The following is a 24767-nucleotide window of genomic DNA, read 5'->3' as shown; positions in this document are numbered from 1 at the left end:
TAGTTTAGATCTGTGTTGAAGGCTTTATTTAGAGACTACATCTTATCTCACTGAGTTGCTTAGGGCCTCACTGAGTTGCTGAGGCTAGCTTTGAACTCGAAATCCTCCTTCCTCAGCAGCTGGGATTACACCCATGTGGTACCATGCCCAGCTTAGTAGTTCTTTTTATAGGAATCCACACTAGAGAAATTCTCACAAATACACATAAACAACTTGGTGGATGTTAACCTCCAAAATGGATAAATAATAATGCCATCACAATCCATAATGCCATAATATCATCATTAAGAGAATGATAATCTATTTATAGACAAAATGATACAATGTCTAGGATTTGCTTCAAAACAATGCGGGATGGGAATAGGTGGGGGAATGGCAATGCATTATAAATAAATAATTACTTTTCAGTGCTCAGCCTCTTGGAGTGTACTATACTATTACTTCTATTTTATTGTTTGGAAATTTCCATACTAAAAAGTTAAAAATAATTCAGATGCTCACACAATATATGATCCTATAAAGCAACTGAAATGAATAACCCAACATTACTTATTAAAATGAATAAACCATTGATCTATATCAATGTGGAGATATCTATGTGTTGAACTTAATAAAAGCAAGCTGCAAGAGATTATGAACAATATATTTTGTACTTAAAATTTTAAAAATCATGCAACTATATGTTGTTCAGTAATGTGCAAATACGTAATAATTAAGCACAAAAACCTGGACTACAAAGATACACACCAACTTTAATAAAGTAAGCAAGCGAGGGAAATGAATACGTTACCCTTCCTATAACTTTCTATTTTCATTAGAAGACAAGTTTGCAGCAAATACAGTAGATTATTAATATGCATACAATCTGGGTAGTGGTATGTGGGACACAGTATAAAAGGGAACACCCCAGAAAGTAGTAAAGGCTCCACAGGAGAGGGGCTATCTGAGCTGGGTGTGGATGAATAGATAATAATTCCTCAACCCAAACAAAACATAGAATAAGAAATGCTAACTCTAGCTAGGCATGGTGGTACACACCTATAATCCCAGAGATTTGGGAGGCTGAGAGAGGAAGATAACAAGTTCAAGGCCAGCCTAAGCAACTTATCCAAGGACCTGTCTCAAAATAAAAAATAAAAAGGGCTGGAAATGTAGTTCAGTGGTAGAGCACCCATGGATTCAATTCAAAGTACGGGGGTGGGGGTTGGAGGAGAGCTAACTCCAGAAAAGATGGGATACAAGAGAATTTCAGACTATTTCTACTCTAAGAGAAAATAATCCACACAAAGGGTCTCTCTGATGTTGGTCCCAAAACACAGTCTTTTACCTGCAGACCATGAATCTGAGATAAACTCCACAGCACCTATGATGAGTGCTCAAGCAGCACTTCTGGATAAATGAATAAGTGTCTATTTTATTCACTCACTGAAGAAATATCACTGGGACAGAAATCTACCTCAGGCACTGCTCAACCCCTAGGGATACTTCAGACAGCAAGACAGAAAAGGTCCTGGACTCAGGGATGCAATCTAGTTGGGGAGGGGCATGCAACACAAAAAAATAGCAAGGTATCCAGCTGTAGGGGCAACAGAGAATGGAGGAACTGGGGAAGGCTGCTTCAAAAGAAGGAAAGGACCAGCCAGTCATATGTGACCCACGAGAGAGTGGCAGGCAGAAGCCATGGGGTTGAGAGTGGGGAGTCAGAGAGGAATCTCAAGTTGGACCCCGGGCACAAAAATTAGGAAGTATAAACAAAACACAAGTGTACTCATATCACTTCTACTCTCTTAAATTCAACTGGCAGATACTGGCAGCTACAATTCACATTCTTCCAAAAAAAAGACAGAGATTGAGTAAACTGTCAATAGGACCACATGCTGGCCCCTTTAGCCTTCTCTTCTCTATCAGCACCACTCCTACCCAAGGCCAGCCTACAAAGGTAGTAAAGTAACTCACTCTTCCAATTTGAATAAGGTGACTTTGTGGAAGCAATGTCCCTGTACTAGGCAACTGTCAGAGGAAAGAAAGAAGGGGGCCAATTCCTGGGTATCAAAACAGATTCCACCTGGCATAAATCTTCCCAAAATGATCCTGGAGCATAAAGACATCCCAGGGTGAGCACACAGGCCCTGGGAGCTCACAGGGTAAGGTAGACACTCAGCCATCTGGAGTTGGGGCTGGAACCTGGGCCAGAGGGTTTCCTCACCAAGTCTCCACATCCTCAGCATGATGCTTTGCCAACTGAAAGGCCCTACACATACACGAGCTCTGTACATATGCTTAATCTCCTTCAACGTATTTATTAAATAAGAACCTACTCTGTATTGCCAGGAGCAGTGGTGCACGTATGTAATCCCAACCACTCAGGAGGCTAGCAAGATGCTAAGCAAATCAGTGAGATCCTGTCTCTAAATAAAATACAAAATAGGGCTGGGGATATGGCTCAGCGGCCAAGTGCCCCTGAGTTCAATCACTGGTATCCCCTCGCCAAAAAAAAAAAAAAAAATAAGCTAATTTGTGCCAGGCACAGTACTAGGTACTTGGATCCAGTCATGAAACAACTTAACAAAATTCCCTATTTTTTCACAAGCTACATTTCAGTGGAGAAGACACACAACAAATATAATAAAGAAGCAAATTATATAGCATACTACCAGGTGATGAACTATGGGGAGAGTATAGAGCAGAGGAGGAAGATACTAGGAAGGGAGGCTACAGCTGAAAAGAGGGTATGCTTGCTGAAAAGAAGGTAAAGAACAGGGGATGGCAAAATTCTTAAAGGGCCATACAGTAAATATTTCAGGCTTTGTGGGCTATAAAGTTTGTAATATATACTAGACTCTGCTACTGTACTGCAAACACAGCCATAGTTAATTTGTAAATGAGTGGATGTGGCTATGTCCCAAAAAAACTTTAAAGAGACATCAGAGACTGGGTTGGATGCCTCTCCCTTGGCAAATCCAGAATACCTGATGCACTGTAACTTGTCTGGTATTGCTAGGCCTCCCACTCAACAGAGAGCTTTGGGGACGGGGTTAATACTGCTTATCCTCAGTAACCCCAGAGAGCTACTACCAATAAATCACACTTGGCAAGTTCAAGAAAGTCTGCTTATGGAGGCTCACTAAAGAATTATTGACTGAATAAATTAATAGTTATTGACTGAGCAATTATAACCTGGCATAACAAGTGGTATTGGCAAATAAGACTTAAAAGACTTTGGTGGTAATGATGAATGCAGTGACTACTTTAAAAAAATTATTATGGCCTACTTTTGTGTCCAACTAGTAACAGAATCAGCAATAACTAGTGGAACTAAATTCACCTGCTATTTAAAACCAGGTCTATAGTTCCCTGAGCCTCAGTTGCACAAGGGAACTGCTATAGTTTGGATTTTAAAAGAATTTTTTTTTTATTTTTTTATGGTGCTGGGGATTAAACCCAGGGCCTCGATTAAACCCTTGCCTTGCGAGGCAAGCACTCTACCCCTAAGCCACATTCCAAGCCCTATAGCTTAAACCTTGATTGTCACCTAAAGGCCCATGTATTGGCACTATTGGAAAGTGGTAGAACCTTTAGAAGGCAGAGCCTAGTGGGAGTAAATGCTACTAGGGGCATGCTCTTAATGAGGATTTCAGGACCCCAGCTTTTTCCTATCTTTCTCGTTGCTTTTCAGCTGCCATGAACAGGTTTCCTCTACTACATGCTCTTGCCACGATGTACCTACCACCTTGCCACAGGACCAAAAGCAATGGGACCATGTGACTCTGGACTGAAACCTCTGAAACCGTGAGCCAAAATAAATCTTTCCTCCTTATAAGTTGATTAGCTCACAATAATGGAAAACTGACTAACATAGGAACCAAGTCCAGGTTTTCTGGCAAGTCTCAATAGTCACACACATATAGAGAGTAGTCAAAGAGGCACAGTGGGCCCTCCTGCATGGAAAGGCCAAGCAAGCTCAAGGGAGCCAACACAGCTCTGTTCCTCTTGGTACTCTTCAGCCCCATCCCAACCCTGTACTAATAGCCCATGGCCTGGGGAAACCACGCACATAGAATCGTAGCAGAGCCCCATCTGAATTGCAGCACCAGGACCTTCTTCCCAAGTATTCATGGGCTGTATTGAGCAGCATGAGGGAGGAGGGGAGCATGGGCGTCTCTGACATTCCTAGAGAAGAACAGACCAACAGAAACAGAGTTAGCAGGAACAGGGGGAACTGCAAACAGGTTGCAAGGCTCTCTCTACTTTGGGGGCTTTTTTGTCTTTACAAAAGTGCCACAGAATTTCTTACTTTCCTTTATTTTCTTGTTTTTAAATAAGAATGATTTGATTTGCTTTACTAAAACATGCATATCAAAAAGCAATTCAAATCATACAGGAAAGCATAAAGAAGGAATGCTTCATTTACCAAAATACCAACTTCTAAGGATGAACCAATGTTGACATTTGGGACAAATAATTTATAATAATGGAACTCATAGTACCATTTCCTAAAATTTCTTATCTTTACACATGCCTGAATATTACAGGAAAAAAAAAAGGAAAACAGAAGGGGGAAAAAAAACCCTGAATTTCAGTTAAATATTTGGTTACCAATAGAATTATTATTAGTTTCTTAAAGAACTTCATTATTTTTGAAACTCTAGGCCATAATCTATTAGTGTCTTATGATTTGCACTTTTAGAGGGGATTAAGACAGAACATATCAGAACAGAAAATATCAGAAGGTATTACTACTGAGGAGAAATAACTTTCTTTCCTGAAATTTGCTTGGTACTTTTTATTATTGGTTAGCACCAGTCAAAAAAGTAAAGCACTGGTTTGAAAAAAAGGTCAGGTCATCATTAAGTTCAAGCAAGTCATTTTTTTTTTTTTTTTTTTTTTTTGCTCTGAGCACTAAACCCAATAGGCACTGACCTATTTCACTTTTTTTTTTTTTTTTTTTTTTTTTGAGACAGGGTCTTGCTTAATTGCCAAGGCTGTCCTCCGACTTTTGACCCTTCTGCCTCAGCCTCTAAGTTGCTGGGGTGACAGGTATCACTGTGCTCTGCTAGTCACTCCAATCCTCTGAGGGTCTTACGGTTTCCATTTACAGACATCAAATGATTGTTACATAAGATCAGTGATTCACTTTATAATATTTCCTCCTCTCCCTACCTTTCAGTTTTGTTTCATATGTTTTCTATAACCATTCCAGGTTTATAACATTTCCATTCTTTTCTACAACCACACTTAGCCCAGTTGTTTTCTCTCAACACCAATTTTAAATGGACTCGGTGCTCCTCACAAATCCCTTCTTATGAATTAGCTATTCTGACTAGGTACCAAGTTGATTCTTTAGAAAAGATTTTAAGAAGTACTCATGCGAGCTGGAGCTCCTGCTTATAATCTATTTTATAAATCTGTTTATAATTTATTATCTCTGTAATTACAAACAACTTGGCTAGATATCTTAGGCTATATATTTTTTTCCTGAGGAACTGGACAGACATATACATTATCCCAACTGCATTGACTGAAGTTATAGAGAAATCTAAAATGAGCCTAATTTTTTATCCCATGAAGACAGTAATTACTTATTCAGCTTAGAAACCAAAATAATCTTTATCCTTTCAGTAGATGATTAACCAGGATGTATTTGATATTCCTTGCAATATATTAATTTCTCTTGGTATCTACTGTACACTTGGAATCTGAAGATTCAATTTTTACTACATTTACAGATACTATCTTATATTGGACATTAGGAGGGTTGCTCCTCCTGTTCCATTGCCTAAGTCTTTTCACTGGGGGCACTACTTATCCTTACACCAAACCCCAATCCCTGTTCTCCACCTCTATCATCTTTCAATGCTTTTGAGTTCTTCACTGCATTCACCTTGTTCATTTTGGTCATATTCATTCTGCTCCTTGCCATTTGGGTTTTTGAATTTATAATAGTGAGATTTGGTTTGCAGAGTTTTCTTTTAGTTCTTCAATTTCCTTTTTACCTCATTGTTTATCAGCTCAAAATTTCTAATTATTTTCTTGGACCAACCATATATAGAGATTCTGTCTCTCTTCCTTAGAGATACATTCTCTGCCAGGATGAATACATCAGTTTTTTTGGTAGGCTACAGTCACTCTTTTCTTTTTGTTCCCCCAGTCCTTTGTGGGGGTGGTTACAATATGTTAGTACACTTACCATGTCATTTCTTTCTGTCCTGCTCAAGGTCAGCCTGGGCAATTCCTCTAGACTCAGTTTTAGTATATCATGGACGAATTAGCTAAACCTTCTCTTTAAAGCTACAATTTTAATTCTCCTTCTATGTCTGCAGAGACAGACACTGTTCACCTTTAGGGTCTGCTAGAGCTAGAGACTCACCTCACCTGAAGTTACACACTTCTCACTGAATGTGTAGTCACATTCAATGACTAAGTGAGATGAGAGTATAAAGGCCAGGCTACCTCAGCTCAGGCAGGACAGTTCTGATGGGCAACTGTCATCCAGAACTCCCTGCCAGGTTGGCCAAGGCTCTGTCAGGTCTGCATCACAATTTGACTTCTTCCTCCACCCACTTCTGCTTCTTCCTGTCCTACTTTTTGCACATATTGATCCCTAATAAATCTTATTACAGTATCTGCTTCCAGAGCGCTCAATATGTGTGTGGGCCACCTCTGCATCTCAGACCATCTCACCCCTGCTAAGAGTTTAGTGTGTGACAATGGCCTCACCACACATTCAGAAGTGTTTTATCCCTGAGCTCTTTCCTTCAACTTAGCCTGCTAAAGCCAGGGCAATATGGAGGGGCTTCTCTATCAGTCCATTCTCTACAAATTAGAGAAAATTAATATTTCCCAGAATTTGGTCAATTTACCATCTTTCCTCAGTTTACCTAAATTGGGGCAGAGGGAACAGAGCCACGTGTGCTGTCAGTCCACCCAGAATTTTTGTCTCTTTCTTTGGCATACTTTCCAAAATTGGAGGCATATAACTCTTCCTCTTTCCTTGTCTACTTCCTAGAAGGTTTTTTTTTTAAGACTGTTTTTGTTTGTATAATTAATTTTGAGGGAAAGGAAAAATCTCAATATAGAAGTTTTCTTGTATTATCTTTTTTTTTAAGAGAAGAGAAGAGAGAGAGAATTTTTTTAATATTTATTTTTCAGTTTTCGGTGGACACAACATCTTTATTTTATTTTTATGTGGTGCTGAGGATCGAACCCAGCGCCCTGCACATGCCAGACAAGTGTGTTACCACTTGAGCCACATCCCTAGTCCTTCTTGTATTATCTTTAGAAAAATAATAAACATTTATAGTTATAAATCTTTTACTTTTTCACTACTAAGATTTTATTTGGAAAGTAAAAAGGTATTGTTTAGTCAAGAGCTCAAAAGATGTTCATTCCCAGAAATTTATGCTAAAAAAGTAAAATGAGCGAAAGAATAAGGGTATACATGAAGTGTTCCCCACAGTATGACCTATAAATAGAAATATTGCAGTCTTCCTAACTCAGCAGGGGGAAGAGCTCAGGAGAGATGCACTTGGAATCAGTATTATGAAAACAAGACAATAAAATGGTGGCTGGGTTGTAACTCAGTGGTTGAGCTCTCACTTCACATGCATGAGACATTGGGTTTGATCCTCAACACCATATTAAAAAAAACCAACAAATAAATAAAACAAAGATTTTTTAAAAATGGGAATAGCTTTACAAAACAAAGTCTGAAAGCCCTTTGTAGTCTGCTCTCCCTCACATACAACCCACACACTCCAGGCCTCCTGAGTCACACTGCCCACTATGGCTCCACCTCCCTAGCATCTTCTGCTCTGGATTTTCTATCAGTTTTCAGCTTCACCTCCCAGCCCACCTCAGGCAGCCTCAGGCACCTCACTAATCTCACTGGCCTAATATACAGTCAGAAAGCTCACCTCTCTCCCCTTATCACAAACCTGTCAAGGGCAGTGGAGTCTAATTCAGAGGCCTAACATATAATAAGCAGCTGAGAAATATCTGAGGAGTACACAAAATTATAGAGACAAGGAGTAGAAGGAGATAAATTAATTAAGGAGACATGTTAATTCTAGTTTTCTCTGTTCAGGTGAAAAAGGGATGAGTTTCTTTCCTCTCCACATTTCTTATTTTATAAATGACTAAGGAAAAACTTCTCAGTAAACTTAATTTTAAGTTAGTTAAATAAATATATAAATATGTATATTATATATACTAACAAATAGATGTATACAAGCATAGGCTGGACAGCAAACTGAAGAAAATAAAAAAAATGAAAAAAAAAGCAGGATTACAGCAATGATTGCTTTAGGTGTCAACTAGGTGTTGTGATATAGTTCCTTTAATTCAGCACATTTTCTACCCATATTGACCATAGTTCAAGTGCCATCTCCATCACTGGTCCTAGCTTGTCTTCTTCAGGTTCTCAATTCATGACTACTCACTACTCAGCACCTATGACACTCTAGGTACTAATTTGCTATGGTGCTTCATGGTTTTATTTCAGTCTGTTCCTGGAACAAACCTCTGAGGTAGCTGCCATTATTCCCAGTATAAATAAGGGAAAATAGAAGCTGAACTGCCAAAGGTCACATCACACAGCCAAGAAATGACAGCTAGAATGTGGAACCTTTGCTTGCCCTTTTGGCTTCCCATTCTGGGGCTACTATGGGATTAAAGGAGCTAGCAATATGAGACACTTCAAGGCACTCCTTAAAGCACTGGCCTTGCTGTCATTCCCTCCATGCTGCCACATGCACCAGACATGCAACACATCATACATTCATGCTTCCCATATTTACTGCACAGTGAGCTTTCTGAGGGAAGAAACAGGGAAGTTTCTGTCTCCGAGTGCCGTGAGAAATCCTGTCACACTGAAACCCAAGCCAACTCGGAGTACCTGGGTAGGGCCTTGAGACCCTAAGATAGAGGTCGGGGCAAGGACACCATGGGTCAAGGCCCAGCCCCATCAAACCTGTTGCCAGTGCACCTTCCTCTACTGGGTTCTGAAGCTGCTGCTGGTGGCACAGGGAACGGAAGGTATCCTCTTCCTGCCAGATGATTCTGTGCAGGATGATCCAGGGTAGCACTGAGGAGACATGGGGCTCCTTGGGCTCTTCCTGCACAGCCATGCTACAGTCGATGACCTGGCAGGGGGCACCAGGGGTATCAGAGTGTGGCCAGTTCTATTCCCCACCCACCTGAAATAAGTCTCCATTGCAGTGTCCACTAGGAGATCTAGGGCATGAGGCCTGCCCACCCTCACAACTCTGGTGTGAGAATACTGACCTAGTAGCACCCCAGTAACGCATCAAAGTCTCAGAGTACCCAGTGATCAAGTCACAGCATTCTTCCTCATGCCATGTGCAATTACTGAATGTGGCATGATGAGCTAATGGCCTGGGGGAAGAGACCTATGGATAAGCTACCTGAATGCTAATGAGAGCAAATGTAGCAACAGGGAGTTGCAAAGGAGGGGTAGGGCAGGCAAAGGTGAGCCCTTTAAAGGAAGTTTCCAGGTGAATGGCTATGCCCAATACCTAGAGAGGGCAGGCATATAGATGGGGCCCTAGGGGTGGCCAGAATGGCTGCTGCCAAGGAAATAGAAGAGGGGAGAGAGAGACAGTATCAATGCATCCTGAGCAGCACACCACCCAGAGGGAAATGTGAAGGGTTTTAAGCAAGGGGAGAAACACATTCATATTTCAGTTTTGGAAAAAGGCCTCTGTGGTAGGATGGTAGTTGGGCTGGAAGGGTAGAAAGATAAGCACCACCATAGGGTTGTGCTGTCACAGTTCATGTAAGAAGTGACAGTGCCTAGGCTACGACAGAACAAGGAAGATGAAGGGAGAAACAAAAGAAAGAGATGCAAAGGATGTGGGGTTGGCAGGACTTGCAGATGGCCTGAGTGGAAGTTAAGGAGAGAGCTGAGGATGGTTCAGAGGAAGGTTCTCTGCCTGGATAATATGGGGTGCTGTGGTTACCTTTTAGGTAGAAGCGCCACAGCAACATGGGTGGTAGAGAGTCCTGACAGGAAATCAAGAGGCTTAGACTTTTATCTCCATTCTGCCTCTGGCTCACTGCAAACAGACTAGGCCCTGTTCTGAGCCTGTTTTCTCTCTCTAGGACTGGTGGTCTGGGAGAATCCCATCCTGCCAAATACTACATTGACTCTAATTCCCAGACCCAGGGAGATTGGCACACAATCTCAGATCCCCAAATTGTGTGCCAGTGAGGGCAATTCATCCTCTTTGAGGTCCCTAGTTCACAGTGAAGGAGGCATCAAATTGACACACTTGCTGAGCCAGGGAAGAGAATGAAGGAAATAGGGGTTACCTGAATGAGGTTATTGGTGAGCCGGACAAGGCCAGTGGTGGAGGATGATTCCTTCAGGATGTTGCCACTGCTGTCAGCAGAGAGTGCCTGCTCAATGCCCAGTAGCAGCTGGGTCACTGTGGCTACCCACTCCTCCTTGGCTGCAGCCTCACTTGAATTCACCATCTGTTGGACAGCTTCGTTCAGAGCCACATCAGAGCATTCAAAACACTGCTGGTGATCCTTCAGCCGGAGCAAGGAGTCCTGAGCACAGGGAAAAGGGAGATGAAAGGTGCACTGTAAGCTCAGCACACCTTGGTCTCAAACCTGAGATGGGAAGAGCCGAGATAAAGAGATGAGGGACAGTACAAAAGAGAAAAAGGTCCCCAGTGCCTACACAGGTCGACACAGCCTTCAGGCATCTAAGAGGGAAGACAGTGACCTATGTGCAATGCCAGTATAATTGTCACAAGCCAGGGGACTTTCAAAAAGGCACTTTGCCTCTCTGACTCATTTTCCCCATTTATAAAAGAGGGATCCTAGAAATGAGACCACACAGTTGGCAACTGGTCAACATGAAACTGAGGGACTCAGCAGAAGAGGGGCGGGCTACTGGAGAGGAACTGTTTCAGCAGAGGAGGACCTGAGCTAAAGCCACAGCAGAGACAACTGGTGAGACAGTGCTGAAGTTATTGTTCTATGAGGCCCCTCGTCCCCAATGCCAGGCAGGGCCAAGGTGCTGAGTCCTTCTCAGCCTCAGCCCTGCATCACCCCCCTGGAGGTACCATGAGTATTCAGTAAATGCGTTTATGTGCCCATGAAAGAGCTCTCAGGACACCACACAGAAATGTTATTTCTATTTTAAAAATCTCTCTGGGAGCTATCACTTTTTGCAAAGCTCCCCTCTGCCCAGGGCCCTAGAATACAACCTATTTAAACTCCTGGGAATTTTAGGTTCTTTTATCACTGGCTGGTACACGGGGAAATATAGTCTGTCTGTGAATTCACAGATCTGGCAGACTACTTGTTAGACCAGCAGGAAGCGCTTGTACCTGGTGCCCCATTGGGATCTGACATCCCCACAGCCCAGGCCCAGCAGTAGCTCCTTCCTGCCTTGACATGGGTAGCCACCACTCTCTGAAGTGACATTGACAGGAGCAGAAATACCCAAACTGCATTTGAAATGTGCTGCAATGTTTGAACAAACATCAAAACCTCCCAAACTTAGCCCTAACTGCTAGGAAAATAGAGTCTGTATTTCTTTAGAGAAAACTGGCTGAGCCAGAGGCCACTGAGGCAAGAAGCACCTATGAAGTAGCTATGGGGTCTAAAACCAGAGTTGACTCCTCCTGGTCAAATCACTGAGCATAAAAGGGCAGAAAAAGACTCTGGCCTTAAACTGTAGTCAGATTGTGGTAAATGTTAGGGACAAGACAAAAATCCATTAGGAGTGCCTTAATATGAAACAATCCCCAGGGCTCAAGGCAAGAAAGAATTTAAGTGTCAACAAATGTGGAACACAAACTATTATTGACTGTGAGCAAAACAACTGTCTATCTAAATAAAATGAGTAAAAAACAATCAGAAATAATGGTAATTCAGTAATCAGTTGGATTCAAAAAACAGGCAAGAGTTAGTAGGGTTCCTATAAACCAGCAATGTACAGTTAGGAAGTATAATACCCAACAAAAAGATACTTCTCAAAATAGCAACCAAAAATACTAAGATCTAGAGATCAACTCATCAAGAAAAAAATTATACTGAGGGATGTAAAAGCAGCTTGCCTAAATTGTGAGACAACCCTCCCACCCTTATGGCCAAGGGTTCTAAATTCAACTCTCAACTCCAGAGAAATCAAAGGAAGTAAGTAAACTTACAAAACAAAAGATGAACATTGCTAGAAGAAAACAAGGACAAATAAATTTTTTATCTCTGGTGGTATATCCCTTGCCTGCCTCCCCTCTAGAACATGGACTCCCTCAAAACTGCCTGCCTCTTGTCCAGTGCCAGGCACCCTGTAGGTAGGAAATCAAGCCATGTGTGTTAAAAAAGTAGATAAGTATTTTTTTTCCCAGTCTGGAAAAGCCTGTTTAAGCAAAATGAACAAAAAACACAATTAACAAAATCACAAACATTTGAGAACATTGAAAGATCTGACCACATAAAAATCCAAAACTTTTATATGTAGAAACAAACAAAAAACAATAAAAATCACAATTTATAAGCAAACAACATACTAGCAAAAATATTTGCAAGATATGATAGAAAAAATTAATATCAGATTAGGTAGATAAGCACTCTAGGGTTGGAGTGTAGCTCAGTGATAGAGCCCCTGCATAGCATGTGGGTTTAATCCTAATACTGCAAAAAAAAAAAAAAAAAAAAAAAAAAACAAAATGCCTGTTGAGCTAGTTTATGTACTGTTCAGGTGTTTTGTTTTGTTTTTGTTCTTCCTGCCTACTTTATGTACTTATCTTATTCTATAGGGCCTCATTCCTAACTACTGTTAGCATCCAACTTAGAGGACAGATATGCAATCCATATATTTTTCATTCCATATTTTCTTCAAAAGATTTCCTCTACATTGAAATTGCTTAGACAACATTCTTCAATTATTTGTAAAAGTTAGTTGATAATAGTCTTTGTCTTCTGAATAACTGAAATTAAAAAACAAAACAAAAAAAAACTAACCAAACAAAAAAACACTCTCTCAACATGAAATAGCAACGATCAGCAATCATTTATTCACAAAATTCAGGAGCTTCTATAGCATGTGGCACAGTCCTAACGTATAGGCCTTAACACTATTCAGTGTCCATTCAAACAGTGACTCACCCATCCACATCAATTCTTCCTAAAGAATGTGGAGCTTCCTACCACATTCAGTAGGTGATTACAATGACCACAAGAGTAAGACATCGAAACAGTGGGAACATCCGACAGGGACACAGACAGAGCTGGCCTCTTCCCCCCACAGCCATCCTGGGGTAACACTCCTCTGTCCCTCCCACACACTGCCATGCTGGGCCACCCAATAGCCTGCTATGATAACTTAGGTCAGATACATCTCATTTCCTAATCTCAGCTTGGTTCTGCCTGACCTCCTTAGCCAGGATCTACAGTCTGCCTCCCCATTCCCTGTTCTCCCTCCCTAAGCCAACTCTTTCCTCCCTTTTCACCAGGGCTTTGCTGCCTGATTTTTGCCCATAGTTGCACCTCTTAATTCCTTCCTAGTTCAAGAAAGTTAATGACTGAAATGCCACATGTAATCTGAACAAAAAGCTGGGATAAGACTGTTGTCTCTTTCCAAATTAAGAGGTAAGAATCCAATAATATAATATACACAATGTGATTAGTGGTACAAACCATAAAGGACCAGGATTCCAGACCAGTCAATGCCACCAAATACATTACTATTGTCCATGTTTGTCCCTCTGTCCAATTAGGCATAGAGTTTGGTGGCACTAATGACAGAGGCACCTCCATGGTACCTGCTATGTGCCAGGCCCTGTTCTAACACACATTAGCTTGCATAATCCTCATGGCAGGCCTGAGGTAAGAAAACTTGCCACCCCAATCCTAGTAATGAGGAACTGAGGCTCAGAGAGTTGAGCAATTAACTCTCCAAGGCAACTGCTGGCTCCCTGGTGGGTTCCAAAATGATTTTCTTCCTAAAGAACAGAGGTATGAAGGGAGCTACTAGAGGGCATGTGCAGCTTCAAACAAGATGTTGCTATTCTTTTTCTTCAACTATGCAGTTGTACACAGATCTTTATTTTATCTTGATTCTTTACACTGTACAGGTATTTTATCAATTTTATATCTATTTAACAGTTAAAGAGCACAAAAGCAAAGATGGATGAATAAATAGGTGGATGGATGGATAACATTCTGACATTTCTTTCTTCCTCTGCCATACAAAAGTTCAGAGTCTCTAAATGGCAATCATCAAGAATATAGGCAACAATAAATATTGATGAGGATATGAGGAGAAAGGCAAACTCATACATTGCAAATTGGTACAACCACTGTGGAAAGCAGTATGAGATTCCTCAGAAAACTGGTAATGGAACCACCATTTGACACAACTATCCCCCTCCTCGGTTTATACCCAAAGGACTTAAAATCAGCATACTGAAGTAATGAAATCACATCAATATTTATAGAAGCTCAATTTACAATACCTAAACTATGAAACCAACCTAGGTGTCCTTCAACAGATGAATGGATAAAGAAAATGTCATATGCATATATATATATATATATATATATATATATATATATATATATATATGTATATACATATATATATATACACACATACATACACACACATATGCATATATATATATATATATACACACATACATACACACACACATATGCATATATATATATTCAATGGAATATTACTCAGCTTTAAAAAAGAATGAAATTATGGCATTTGCCAGTAATGGATGGAGTTGGAGAGTATCATGCTGGGCAAAATAAGCCAATCCCCAAAAAATAAAGGCCAAATGTTTTCTCTAATATGCAGATGCTAATTCACAATAAGGTAGGGGGCACTAGAGAAGAATAGTTACCTTAGATTCAGTAGAGGGAAGTGAAGGGAGGGAAGGGAGGGGACATAGGGATAGAAAGGATACAACAAAACAGACATTATTACTTTATGTATATATGTGACTGCATGACCAATGTGATTCTACAACATGTACACTCAGAAAAATGAGAAATTATGTCCCATCTATGTATGATATATCAAAGTAAATAAATGCATTAAACGGCTATGTATAACAAATTAAAACAAATAAAAAAAGTTAAATTAAAAACAAAACTTTGTGAGCCACAAAGAACTCTAGAACCTGCATTCCTAGATTCTAATATTCCCCCAGTTTTGAACATCTTCTGACTAACATTTTCATAGAGCCAGGTTTAATAGTTTGGACTCCCACTTTTCTAAGTATGTGTTCTCATGGGCTACTTCAGAGCCTCCAGAGAACACACACATGCACAAGCAAAGGTGAGAAATATAGACAGGGAGCACAAACCTGTAGCAGAAGCAACTGGGCTGGCCTCTCAGGAATAGAAGTCATAAATTCTAGATGTTTGGCCCGGTCAAACCCACTGGTGCACAAAGTGGGGCGGAGTAGATGCACAACAGCTTTGTAGTCACCTGCCTCATAAAGCCGTTGAATCTCCTCCAGGGACTGGCACCGTTCTAGTGACTTCAGGTTCTTATCAATCTGAAAAAGGTCCAAAGATGTTGTCTGATGGTAAACCCTTCACACCCTCCCAGAATCTAGTCAGTGTTTCCATTTATCCCATCCAGATGAGGATAAATTAGATGTTGTCCCCTACCCTCAACTCAAGCCAAAAAATAATATGAGTGTTCACATAAATATATGTGCTTTTTAAAGTATTTATATTAAGGTCAAGTCATTTAGTTCTTTAATAAAAAAATATACCCAAACCCCAAAACCACCACAGAAGCAGAGGGGTTCCAGAACAACATCTACCATAATAGTCAAGATAGCCTTGTGGGCTGGCACAATGGTAAATGCCTGTAATTCCAGCAGCTTGGGAGGCTGAGACAGGAGGATCGTGACTTCAAAGCCTCAGCAACTTAGTGAGGCCCTAAGCAATTCAGCAAGATCCTGTCTCTAAATAAATTATTAAAAAGGGTCTGGGAATGTAGCTCAGTGGTTAAATGTCTTTGGGTTCAATCCTCAATACCAAAAAAAAAAAAAAAAAAAAAAATACAACCTTGTGGTCACAGTTCAGCAAACCAGATTTTCAGAACTACAGTGTCAGGCTGCCAGACCTAGGGAGTTTAGGCACTCATAACTAACCCATAGAACCATTTCTTTATATGGCCTGATGCAGTTTCAGTACACAGGAAGGAGGGCACTGTCATAGTTCTCCAGAGCCTGTTCCATGTCTCCCTAGTTAGAAGGAAAACCAAATCAAGAAACAGGGGCAAAAGTCAGGGAACTGGACTTGCCCTGAAAACAACCTTGAAGAGTCTACAGGCTACTTTCAGACAAGGTGGACATTACAGATGTGGAATTGCAACAGGACTAAGGTTGCACAAAAAAAAAAAAAAAAAAAAAAAAAAAAGAGTGCCATTTAAGTGGAGTCTATCTAGCATGTGTGCTAGGTACCACTATTCCACCCTCATAGGCATATCAACAATTGTCTTCATCAGCTGACATTTCCCTCTAGCTCTGCTGGAATTGCCACCACACACAGTCAGGGGAACTGAACATAATTTAACTAAATTATGCTAGCAGAAACTTCCATATCTGCCACTGGGCAAGCCAGAACTACCTCTCCTAGGCCTCTCCTGCCCTCTCTTCAAGAGACCTGCTTAGCATGCAGGAGGTTCTCTTCTTCTTCAGGGACAGGTCAGGTCTGGTCTAACTCGGTCAACTCAGAATAAATCTTTTGACTAAGAAAACACTATTAAAAACTCCTACTCACCTCCTCCAGGGAAACGATGGAGTCATTGTGGAGGTTGGGCAGCCGGATAACAATGTCCCTTTGCTCAGCCCCTGCCTCTGCTTGGATGGCAATGGAACTCTGGAGCATTTCTGTGCAGATGTCATAGTTCTCCAGAGCCTGCTCCATGTCTCCCTAGTTAGAAGGAAAAGCAAATCAAGAAACAGGGGCAAAAGTCAGGGAACTGTCATGATGTGCCAGGTTCTTCACATTCCTGATCTCAATGGACAATGGGTGCCCTCAGAGCAGAGTTTTAATCCAATTATAGCTCTACTCCCCTAAAAGGGTCTGGCACACAGCTGGGGCTCAACAAATATTTACTAAATGCTTGAAAAAACAAATGATCCATACCACAATTCTAAGAGGAGAAGTATCATTAACCCTTCATTATAAATGAATAATACTTAGGCAAGGCTAGGTATATGGCAGAGCCAGGATTAGAACCTAGGCCTGCCCTAATTCTAGAAGTGACATTCTTCATATTAAACAATGATACTTCCCTCAAACTGAACTGCTGCTGCTGCAACCTTAGTAATCTATGGCTTGTTCTACCACAGTGCACCATGTACCACCCAGCACTGGGTACTAGGTAACAGCGCCAATCCACCCTGGCCTTCCCAGAACTCTTACAAAATAGGTGGAGATTCCCTTCTAGAAAATACTGCTTCTATTCATGTACTTGCTAAAGCTTTGTCAGGAAAACATAAAGATCAACCACAGGAAAAAATAATAATAATAAAAATGAGGCACAGTAGATCCCTTGTAGAGTTCTGTGGATATGCTGAGGTATTTTACAAACTGGTGGCCATGCTTGGATTTCTGACAAGCTTAAAATTCCCAACCATTCCCATTTCTTCATGTCAAACCCAGTGCCTAGATAGGTACTATGCATACATGCATGCACTCACATAGCAGCTGACTAGAGAACCAACCTGCAGTGCCAAGAAACGAGCCTTCAGCCAATAAACACGGACCACAAACTCTAGCCAGCCATCCTCAAACAGGTCACGCTGGGATGAGGCAAATGACAACTGCAGGAGGTCACCCAGGCAGTGGGTTCCTGGGAAGTCAGGCCCAAATCTGCCATTCACCATACCAGCAGGGCAGTTACGAGGAGACACTGAAAACCATCAGGCCAGAAAGTCACATTCATATGCAGGATCCAAATGCCCTTCGGCTCCCAGAGGTCACCCTCAGCCTTTACCACATCTGCTCTTAGTCTTTTTGGGTACTCTAACCCCCTCTGCATTCTACAGGTGGAAATTTGTTATTTATTTATGTATTACTGTGGTACTGGAGACTGAACCCTGGGCCTCACACATTCTGATCAAGTGCTCTACTACTGAGCTATATCTCCATCCCTTTTAATTTTTTAATTTTGAGAAAGAATCTTGCTAAGTTGTCCAGGCTGGCCTCAAACTTGTAAGCCTCCTGCCTCATCCTGTAAAGTAGCTGGAATTGTATGCATGCTCCATTGTGCCCAGTTTAAGTGGTAGTTTAAAAGTCAGAATAATCATATATTATCACCTGGGAAATTCACTGGGGAAACATAGAGCATTGAGCAGTACTCCAAAACTGAGATCCTGCTTCCTTTAATCCCGAGGAATACCTAAGGCAGGCAGATGGCTCCCTCTGAAGGCTGAGCTGCTGCTAACTACTCCTTGAAGTCAGGGAGATTTCTCTGGGATTTTGGAACTTGTCTGCAACCTTAATGAGCCAACCCAGAAAATGTGCCCACATGAATATAAGTATGAATTCCATGACTCAGCCTCTCCATTTCAGCTTCCTCCAGCCTGCTGAGTTCAGAAAATCACCCCACCACAGAACATAGATGTCTCCTACCTGCAGAGCTTCTGCCTTTGGTCAACAGCCACTGGTCCAATTGGAGCTCCATGCAGGAAAGAGACATAAGCATCATATCCTGCAGGAAAGGCACAGGAAAGGCAGGAACAAAGTCTTAAAGATTCACCTAAGTATGGGGAGTAGGGAGGAAACTAAACTAAAATTTACTTTTGGGGTAAAAAAATAATTCTTCTACCTACTTTCCATTTCCTAAATGTTAATCAGTGGCTACTTGCTAGGACATAAAAAAGGCACATGGATCTACGCTGAGATAAGTCTTGGGAAGGACAAAAGACCTGCCATCAGAGTCCTGAGGGACCATCCTGAAGAAGAGGATGTCATTCACCTGCCACATGCCAGGCCAGACACTGTATCCACTGAAGCCTTTAAAGTTCCTTGGGAGGTCAATGCATCATTTCCAGAGCACTCAGGGAAGCTGAAACTCAGTGACAAGGAGGTACCTGCCAGTACGCACTGTTAGAAATTAACTTGGTTTGCCTGGAGATCAAAGCCTTGGCTCTTGCTGCTCCACACTATTCCTAGCAGAAAGCCTGATGCACAAAAGCTGCCAGGAGGGAGTCCCTGAGGTATTGCAGTGGGGTTTGCCCAGCAAGGGAGTGATGACCCACATGTTCCTCCAACTTGACCCTCAGCCAGAAAGATCACATGGGCAGGCCCTAATAGCTCCCCATGCTCCCACCTTGATACTTGCATAACACCTCCAATGGGAGGAGGCCTGAGTATCCTGTGCTCTCTTGAGCTCTGGGAGGCAACTAATGGAGGAGCCTGGGGTACAGAGTGCAGTTAGTAGACAAGGCTGAACAAGACTCCATACAACTGCTGGAGGCTCCACCACTTCCCTAAGCTACTGACTTAGCCTCTGTACTTCTGTTTTCCTACAAGTTAAAAAAAATTAGTGAGTCCCTCACACCTTGAACATTCAAATGCTTGTGTGTTCAAGGTCCTCAAGCTTCACCCAGCTAACTTGCTTATCTCAGTAAATGACACTGGAAGCCCTTGCTATGACTCATTCTCTCACATCCATACTCAATTTATCCTGTCAGTTCTGTCTTCAGAATCCTGATTCTGCCAGGTATGGTGACAAATGCCTGTGATCCTAGCGGCTCAGAAGACTGAGGTAGGAGGATCTGGAGTTCAAAGGCAGCCTCACCAACAATGAGGCACTAGGCAACTCAGTGAGACCCTGTCTCTAATAAAATACAAAGAAGGGCTGGGAATGCAACTCAGTGGTTGAGTGCCCCCGAGTTTAATCCTGGTACAAAAAATAAAAAAAGAATCCTGATTCCACTGTCACTACTGATATCAGCCACCAACATTGCTTAGCTGGCAGCAATCTCCTGCTGGCTCCCTGAACCCACTCTTATCCCAGTTTATCCTCTACTCAGTCACTAGAGGTCTTTCTGGACACAAGCCAGGTTAGTCCTTTGATTTCCTACTTCAAACTCCTTAGGGCTCTAGGTTTCAGGCACATAAGTAGATGCAACAAGTGGACTAAACATATCAGCCATATACCCACAGAAGATCCCTGTCTCTGTCCCCTTGTCCCACTATGATGCTGGCCATAGAGAGGCCCCTGACCTTGATGTGCTTGTTGCTGCAGTCTCTTAGCAGTGGGTTGGGCAGGCTGGTGCTGTGCCTCCTCCAGCTGTGGTAGACGCTGAGCACAACCTCTGCCAGGCCTGGTGGCCACCTCAGCAGGAACTTGTGGCCCATGCCCTTCAGGTAGCGCATCATCAACTCCAGAATGCCCCCATTGGTCAGGTTCTCCAGTAGGAACTCATGTACATCCTGCTTCTCTGCCCAGAGAAAGAGAACAACCTGACCTGGATGAAGGGGACCTCCTATGTCCAGTCTCCTATTCTCTTTAAAAGAGGAGAACCTGTGCCCTCCTCCACCACTCAATGCAGGTAAACATGGTATCAAATGGCAGTGCTGAGGTCAGGCTATTGGGGTTCAGTGCCTGGCTCCAGCCCTCATCAGTTGTGAGCAAGCCTCTCATAATCACCATGTCTAGGGCTGGGGATGTGGCTCAAGCGGTAGCGCGCTCGCCTGGCATGCGTGCGGCCCGGGGTTCGATCCTCAGCACCACATACAAACAAAGATGTTGTGTCCGCCGAAAACTAAAAAATAAATATTAAAAAATTCTCTCTCTCTCTCTCTCAAAAAAAAAAAAATAATAATAATCACCATGTCTAAGGTGGGCATCAAAAGGGCTGACTTCCAAATGCTGCTTTGTATGCTTAATGAGATAATGCACATACAGTATTGCACAGTGTCTGGCACATAATACGCATTCAACAGCTGTGGTCATATAGATTCAAGTTGTAAAGCCAAGTCTCTGAATTCAGCCTTCAGGGAGCACACAGCTTTCAAGGAGCACAGCAAGTATAAGCCTAAACATTTCAATAGACCTACCAGTTAGCCACAGGGCTCAGGCCCAAGCAAATTCAGGTAGCTCTTTGATCAAAGCTTAAAAAACTCCCCAAACCATCTTCCCAGAATAAAACATAGGCAGGTTATAGGATAATTTGAGGAAGAATTTCCAGCAGTGATTAACCATATTGCTAATTCTTACCAGATTCCATGAACGTGGCTGAGTCAAAGGACAGTCGATGAGGCCCCATGCTTGAGAAGTTTTCCAGTTTGGCTTCTGATTGGACTTCATAGTTATTAAAGGGATCATCTTCCTCCTCAGGGTCCAGCTTTCTTAACCTGCATGGAATGTGTCAAAGTTACTAAAGTCATATCACTCATTCTGATATAAGCATCTGAATTTTTCCTATTAAGAAAAACTAAATCAGAGACAGGGTGAAGTAGACTAAAATAAGTGAGTGGCAAGGTCCAAGCCTCCAGGTAGTTCTGCCTCTCTCCAGGATTTTGTGAGCTGGTGTCTGGTCTCACTCATTCATTTATCCATCAATAGATGATTGCTCTGTATCAGCCATGTGCCCAGCATGGTACTAGGTGCCAGAATACAGCCTGCCTGCAGGAAGTTTATCTTCTAATAGGAGAAACAGACAAAAAGCACAAATATAATCAACCTAGATAGGGACCAACCACAACAGAGTGCTTGAAACAGAGAACAAAATCATTCAGGCTGACAACAGAGAAGGGCTAGCAAAAAAGCAGGCACAAAGCCACAGGCTGGATGAAATTAGATATGCTCTACACCCTGCAGGGAGGGAGATGTCTGGCAAACAAGAAAAAAGTGTGTGGGTGAGAACGTGGCAGGTACATCAGGCCCTTCTGAGCTTGGTTCTGGGCCTCTGGGCCTGGCCCAATCTTGGGATTAGAGAGACGTCTCCCAGGAGAAATCATTCTTTCAAACTGTTCTCAGGTATCAAGCCTTGGCTATCTTTGTGGCTTTATCTCAAGCCAGCATTTTTACAGCATAAATACTCAGTACACTTGTAAATGTGTTCACTCACTTATTGCACACTCCCAGAGAGAACCTATTGAGCAAGCTTCCATATTGTTGCCTGAAAATTCAAGGAAGTGAACACTAAAACCTTACAGAAGACCAACAACTGAAATAAAGTAGAAACCATTCCACATAAAGGGGACTGGGGAGCAAGTTCTCAAGGTAGAACAGCATGGTTAAGGGGAAGTTGGGGGTCACTCTACCAAAGTTTAAATCCTGCAGCTCTTCCAAGGAGAAATCTTTTGGTATCATACCTCAGGAGAAATTTATCAGAACAAACTATATCCTCACCTTGGTCCACATTAACTGCATGCTGAGATTAACCTTTATTTGAAGCATTTCACCTTCACCAAAGAAAGGCAACAAGTTAGTAAAATTAGGAATCCTGCTGTAAAACAGATTTATAATTCTCCTAAAGCTTCTGGCTATTCCTTCTGGACTTTGATGAAATTGCCACTGAAACTGTCGCAAGACAAAATGACAGCTGAAAACTCCTGGTCAGATGGCATACTATACATAAATAGTTACCTCCCAAACTCCATTCCAGTAACCATGAAGGAATAAGAAAGGTTATGAACCCAAAAAGATACAGGAGATATGAAAGGAAGCCCTACAGAAAAAAGATGTGCCAAACAGATGTTAGAAGGCAGAAAGATAGACTAAAGTGACTAAATGCTTTCTCCACTCAGCTAAAGGTAGAGGAAAGGAGTTATCAAGAAGCCTGCTTACTGGCACAATAAACCCTGGGAAGGCTCAGAAATACAGGGCCTTGAAGCCTCTGAAGGTGATCGAGTAAGAACAAAAAAAAAAGTAGGACTGGTGAGATATCTATTATATAAGGAGCAGTGGGGCCCAGGTCCCTCCCAGCTCTAGAGAACTTGGCACTCTCTCCTCCCCTAGGTTTCTCTGAGGAACACTAAGAACCAGTGAAACCAAGGAACACCTTACAAGCTCTTCTTCTACCTTCTCAGAAAACAAGGGAATATTGCTGAACCTGGAGAAAATCAAGTAAGCACCCACTCCCTGAAAGCTCTTTTCAAATAGGGTTTGCTCCCTGAAAGAAGTCCTTTCAAATGGGGTTTGACAAGCATTTACATCTAAGTAAGGCACTGTGGCCCCAGGCTCTCAGCAATAAGCAGATATCTGTGGGTGCACAGGACATGTGTTATGGTTTGGACCTTAAATGTCCCCCCAAAACTTGTGTATTGAAGGCTCCCTCTATGGCTGATTGGAGCTATTGGGAGTCGGTGAATACTTTAGGGATAGGGACCAGTTGGATGAAGTAAGTCTCATATGCTTCCAACATGACATGCCTCACCACAGGCCCAAAGATAAAAGGTCCAAGCAACCAAAGACTAAAATCTCTGAAATCATGAGCCAATAATAAACCTTTTAAGCTGATTTTTTAAAAACATTTTTTTAGTTATAGATGTAGGTATTTATTTTAATGTGGTGCTGAGGATTGAACCCAGTGCCTCACATGTGCTAGGCAAGCGCTCTACCACTGAGCTATAATCCCAACCCCTTAAGCTTAGGCACTCTGTCATAGTGTCAGAAAGCTGATTAACAATTAATTATGTGTTGTCTTTAGCTCCCTAGAAGTACCCAGTCCTCAAAAGATTAACAAGTCACACCTTCTACCTTAGGAAGTTCAGAAGAAGGAAGAGGCAAGAAAATCCAAGATCTTGGTCCAGTATGATGTATACTATGGATATTTGCACTGATGTTAAAGGAAAACAAAGGAGGTACCCAGAAGAAAGGATGGTGATTCAATAAGAAATATTACTGAGGGTATAGGGTGGCAGTTTGTGCATATACTGTTTTGTCAAACAGAAAAATTGTGCACAATACCTGGATGGCAAGAATTTCACCAGAAGCTCCTGGAAGTCCACTTTCTCTTCTTTTTTACACTTGGTGTTTCGGACACGGGCAGATCTCCGCTTTGCAGTCTCTCCACTCTCTTCTGAAATCTTCTTCCGCTTTACCCCTTTCTTGGATTTATCTCCCCCAGAAACATCGCCTTCACAAAGAACACAAATTAAAACCTTATAAGGTAGCAGAGGTGAAAAAAATGTACTCCACAGATGCGATTAGTTTCCCTGTTTTACAACTATCAGCACTGAATTTTTCTTTGACATTCAAGAAATCTTTCTTTTTCAACAACAGAGTCTTCAGTAAAATAAATTTAAAACCCCTTAACTCTCACACCTTTCTTGAGTTGACAAGACCCACAAGCCAGGTCTCAGAGCACCTTTATCCCTCTGGGGCCTTATGAGAATAAGGCTTTACTATTCCCTCGCTGGGAGTAGATGAAGTGAGTGGTATTGACCCTATCCAGGACCCTCTGAACAAAGGATGATATGAATATACCAAAAAAAACTGTGTGAATTACCCAGAGAGCAGAGGAAATCCATGTATAATTAAGAAAGAAAGTTAGAAACAACTAGGCATGTATTCATTCAAAAATTTCTATCATTCTTTTTTGCAGTGACAGAGAAATTAAGGAAAATTGTGGGAGCTTTGTCAAAAATTTTTTTATAACTCCAGAGATAATAAAAACCACTAAAATAAGTGAGGCACCGTGGTGCATGTCTATAATCCCAGCTACTCAGAGGCTGAGGCAGAAGGATCACAAGTTCAAACCAGCCTCAGCAACTTAGCTGAGATCCTGTTTCAA

At 41.9% G+C, this 24767-nt stretch overlaps 1 protein-coding gene across 7 annotated transcripts in view; it reads right to left on the bottom strand.

Moving 5' to 3' along the window:
• CABIN1 (calcineurin binding protein 1) overlaps positions 1-24767 on the bottom strand; it is a 138863-nt gene that overhangs the window by 84613 nt on the left and 29483 nt on the right. For all 7 annotated transcript variants that reach the window (XM_081288485.1, XM_081288490.1, XM_081288489.1 and 4 more), the window contains 10 exons: positions 23942-24110; positions 21245-21381; positions 20248-20465; positions 18649-18727; positions 17739-17926; positions 16789-16941; positions 15357-15551; positions 10330-10572; positions 8969-9140; positions 4055-4170 (listed from right to left, as the gene is read on the bottom strand). In XM_081288485.1, coding sequence (XP_081144611.1) covers positions 4055-4170; positions 8969-9140; positions 10330-10572; positions 15357-15551; positions 16789-16941; positions 17739-17926; positions 18649-18727; positions 20248-20465; positions 21245-21381; positions 23942-24110 — 1670 coding nt within the window. The remainder of the gene's footprint in view (positions 1-4054; positions 4171-8968; positions 9141-10329; positions 10573-15356; positions 15552-16788; positions 16942-17738; positions 17927-18648; positions 18728-20247; positions 20466-21244; positions 21382-23941; positions 24111-24767) is intronic.

The sequence above is a fragment of the Spermophilus citellus genome (genome assembly GCF_964194105.1).
Source record: "Spermophilus citellus genome assembly, chromosome: 3".
NCBI classification, from domain to species: Eukaryota; Metazoa; Chordata; class Mammalia; order Rodentia; family Sciuridae; genus Spermophilus; species Spermophilus citellus.
Note: the sequence above shows the minus strand (reverse complement) of the source record. Positions and strands in the feature narration are given on the sequence as shown.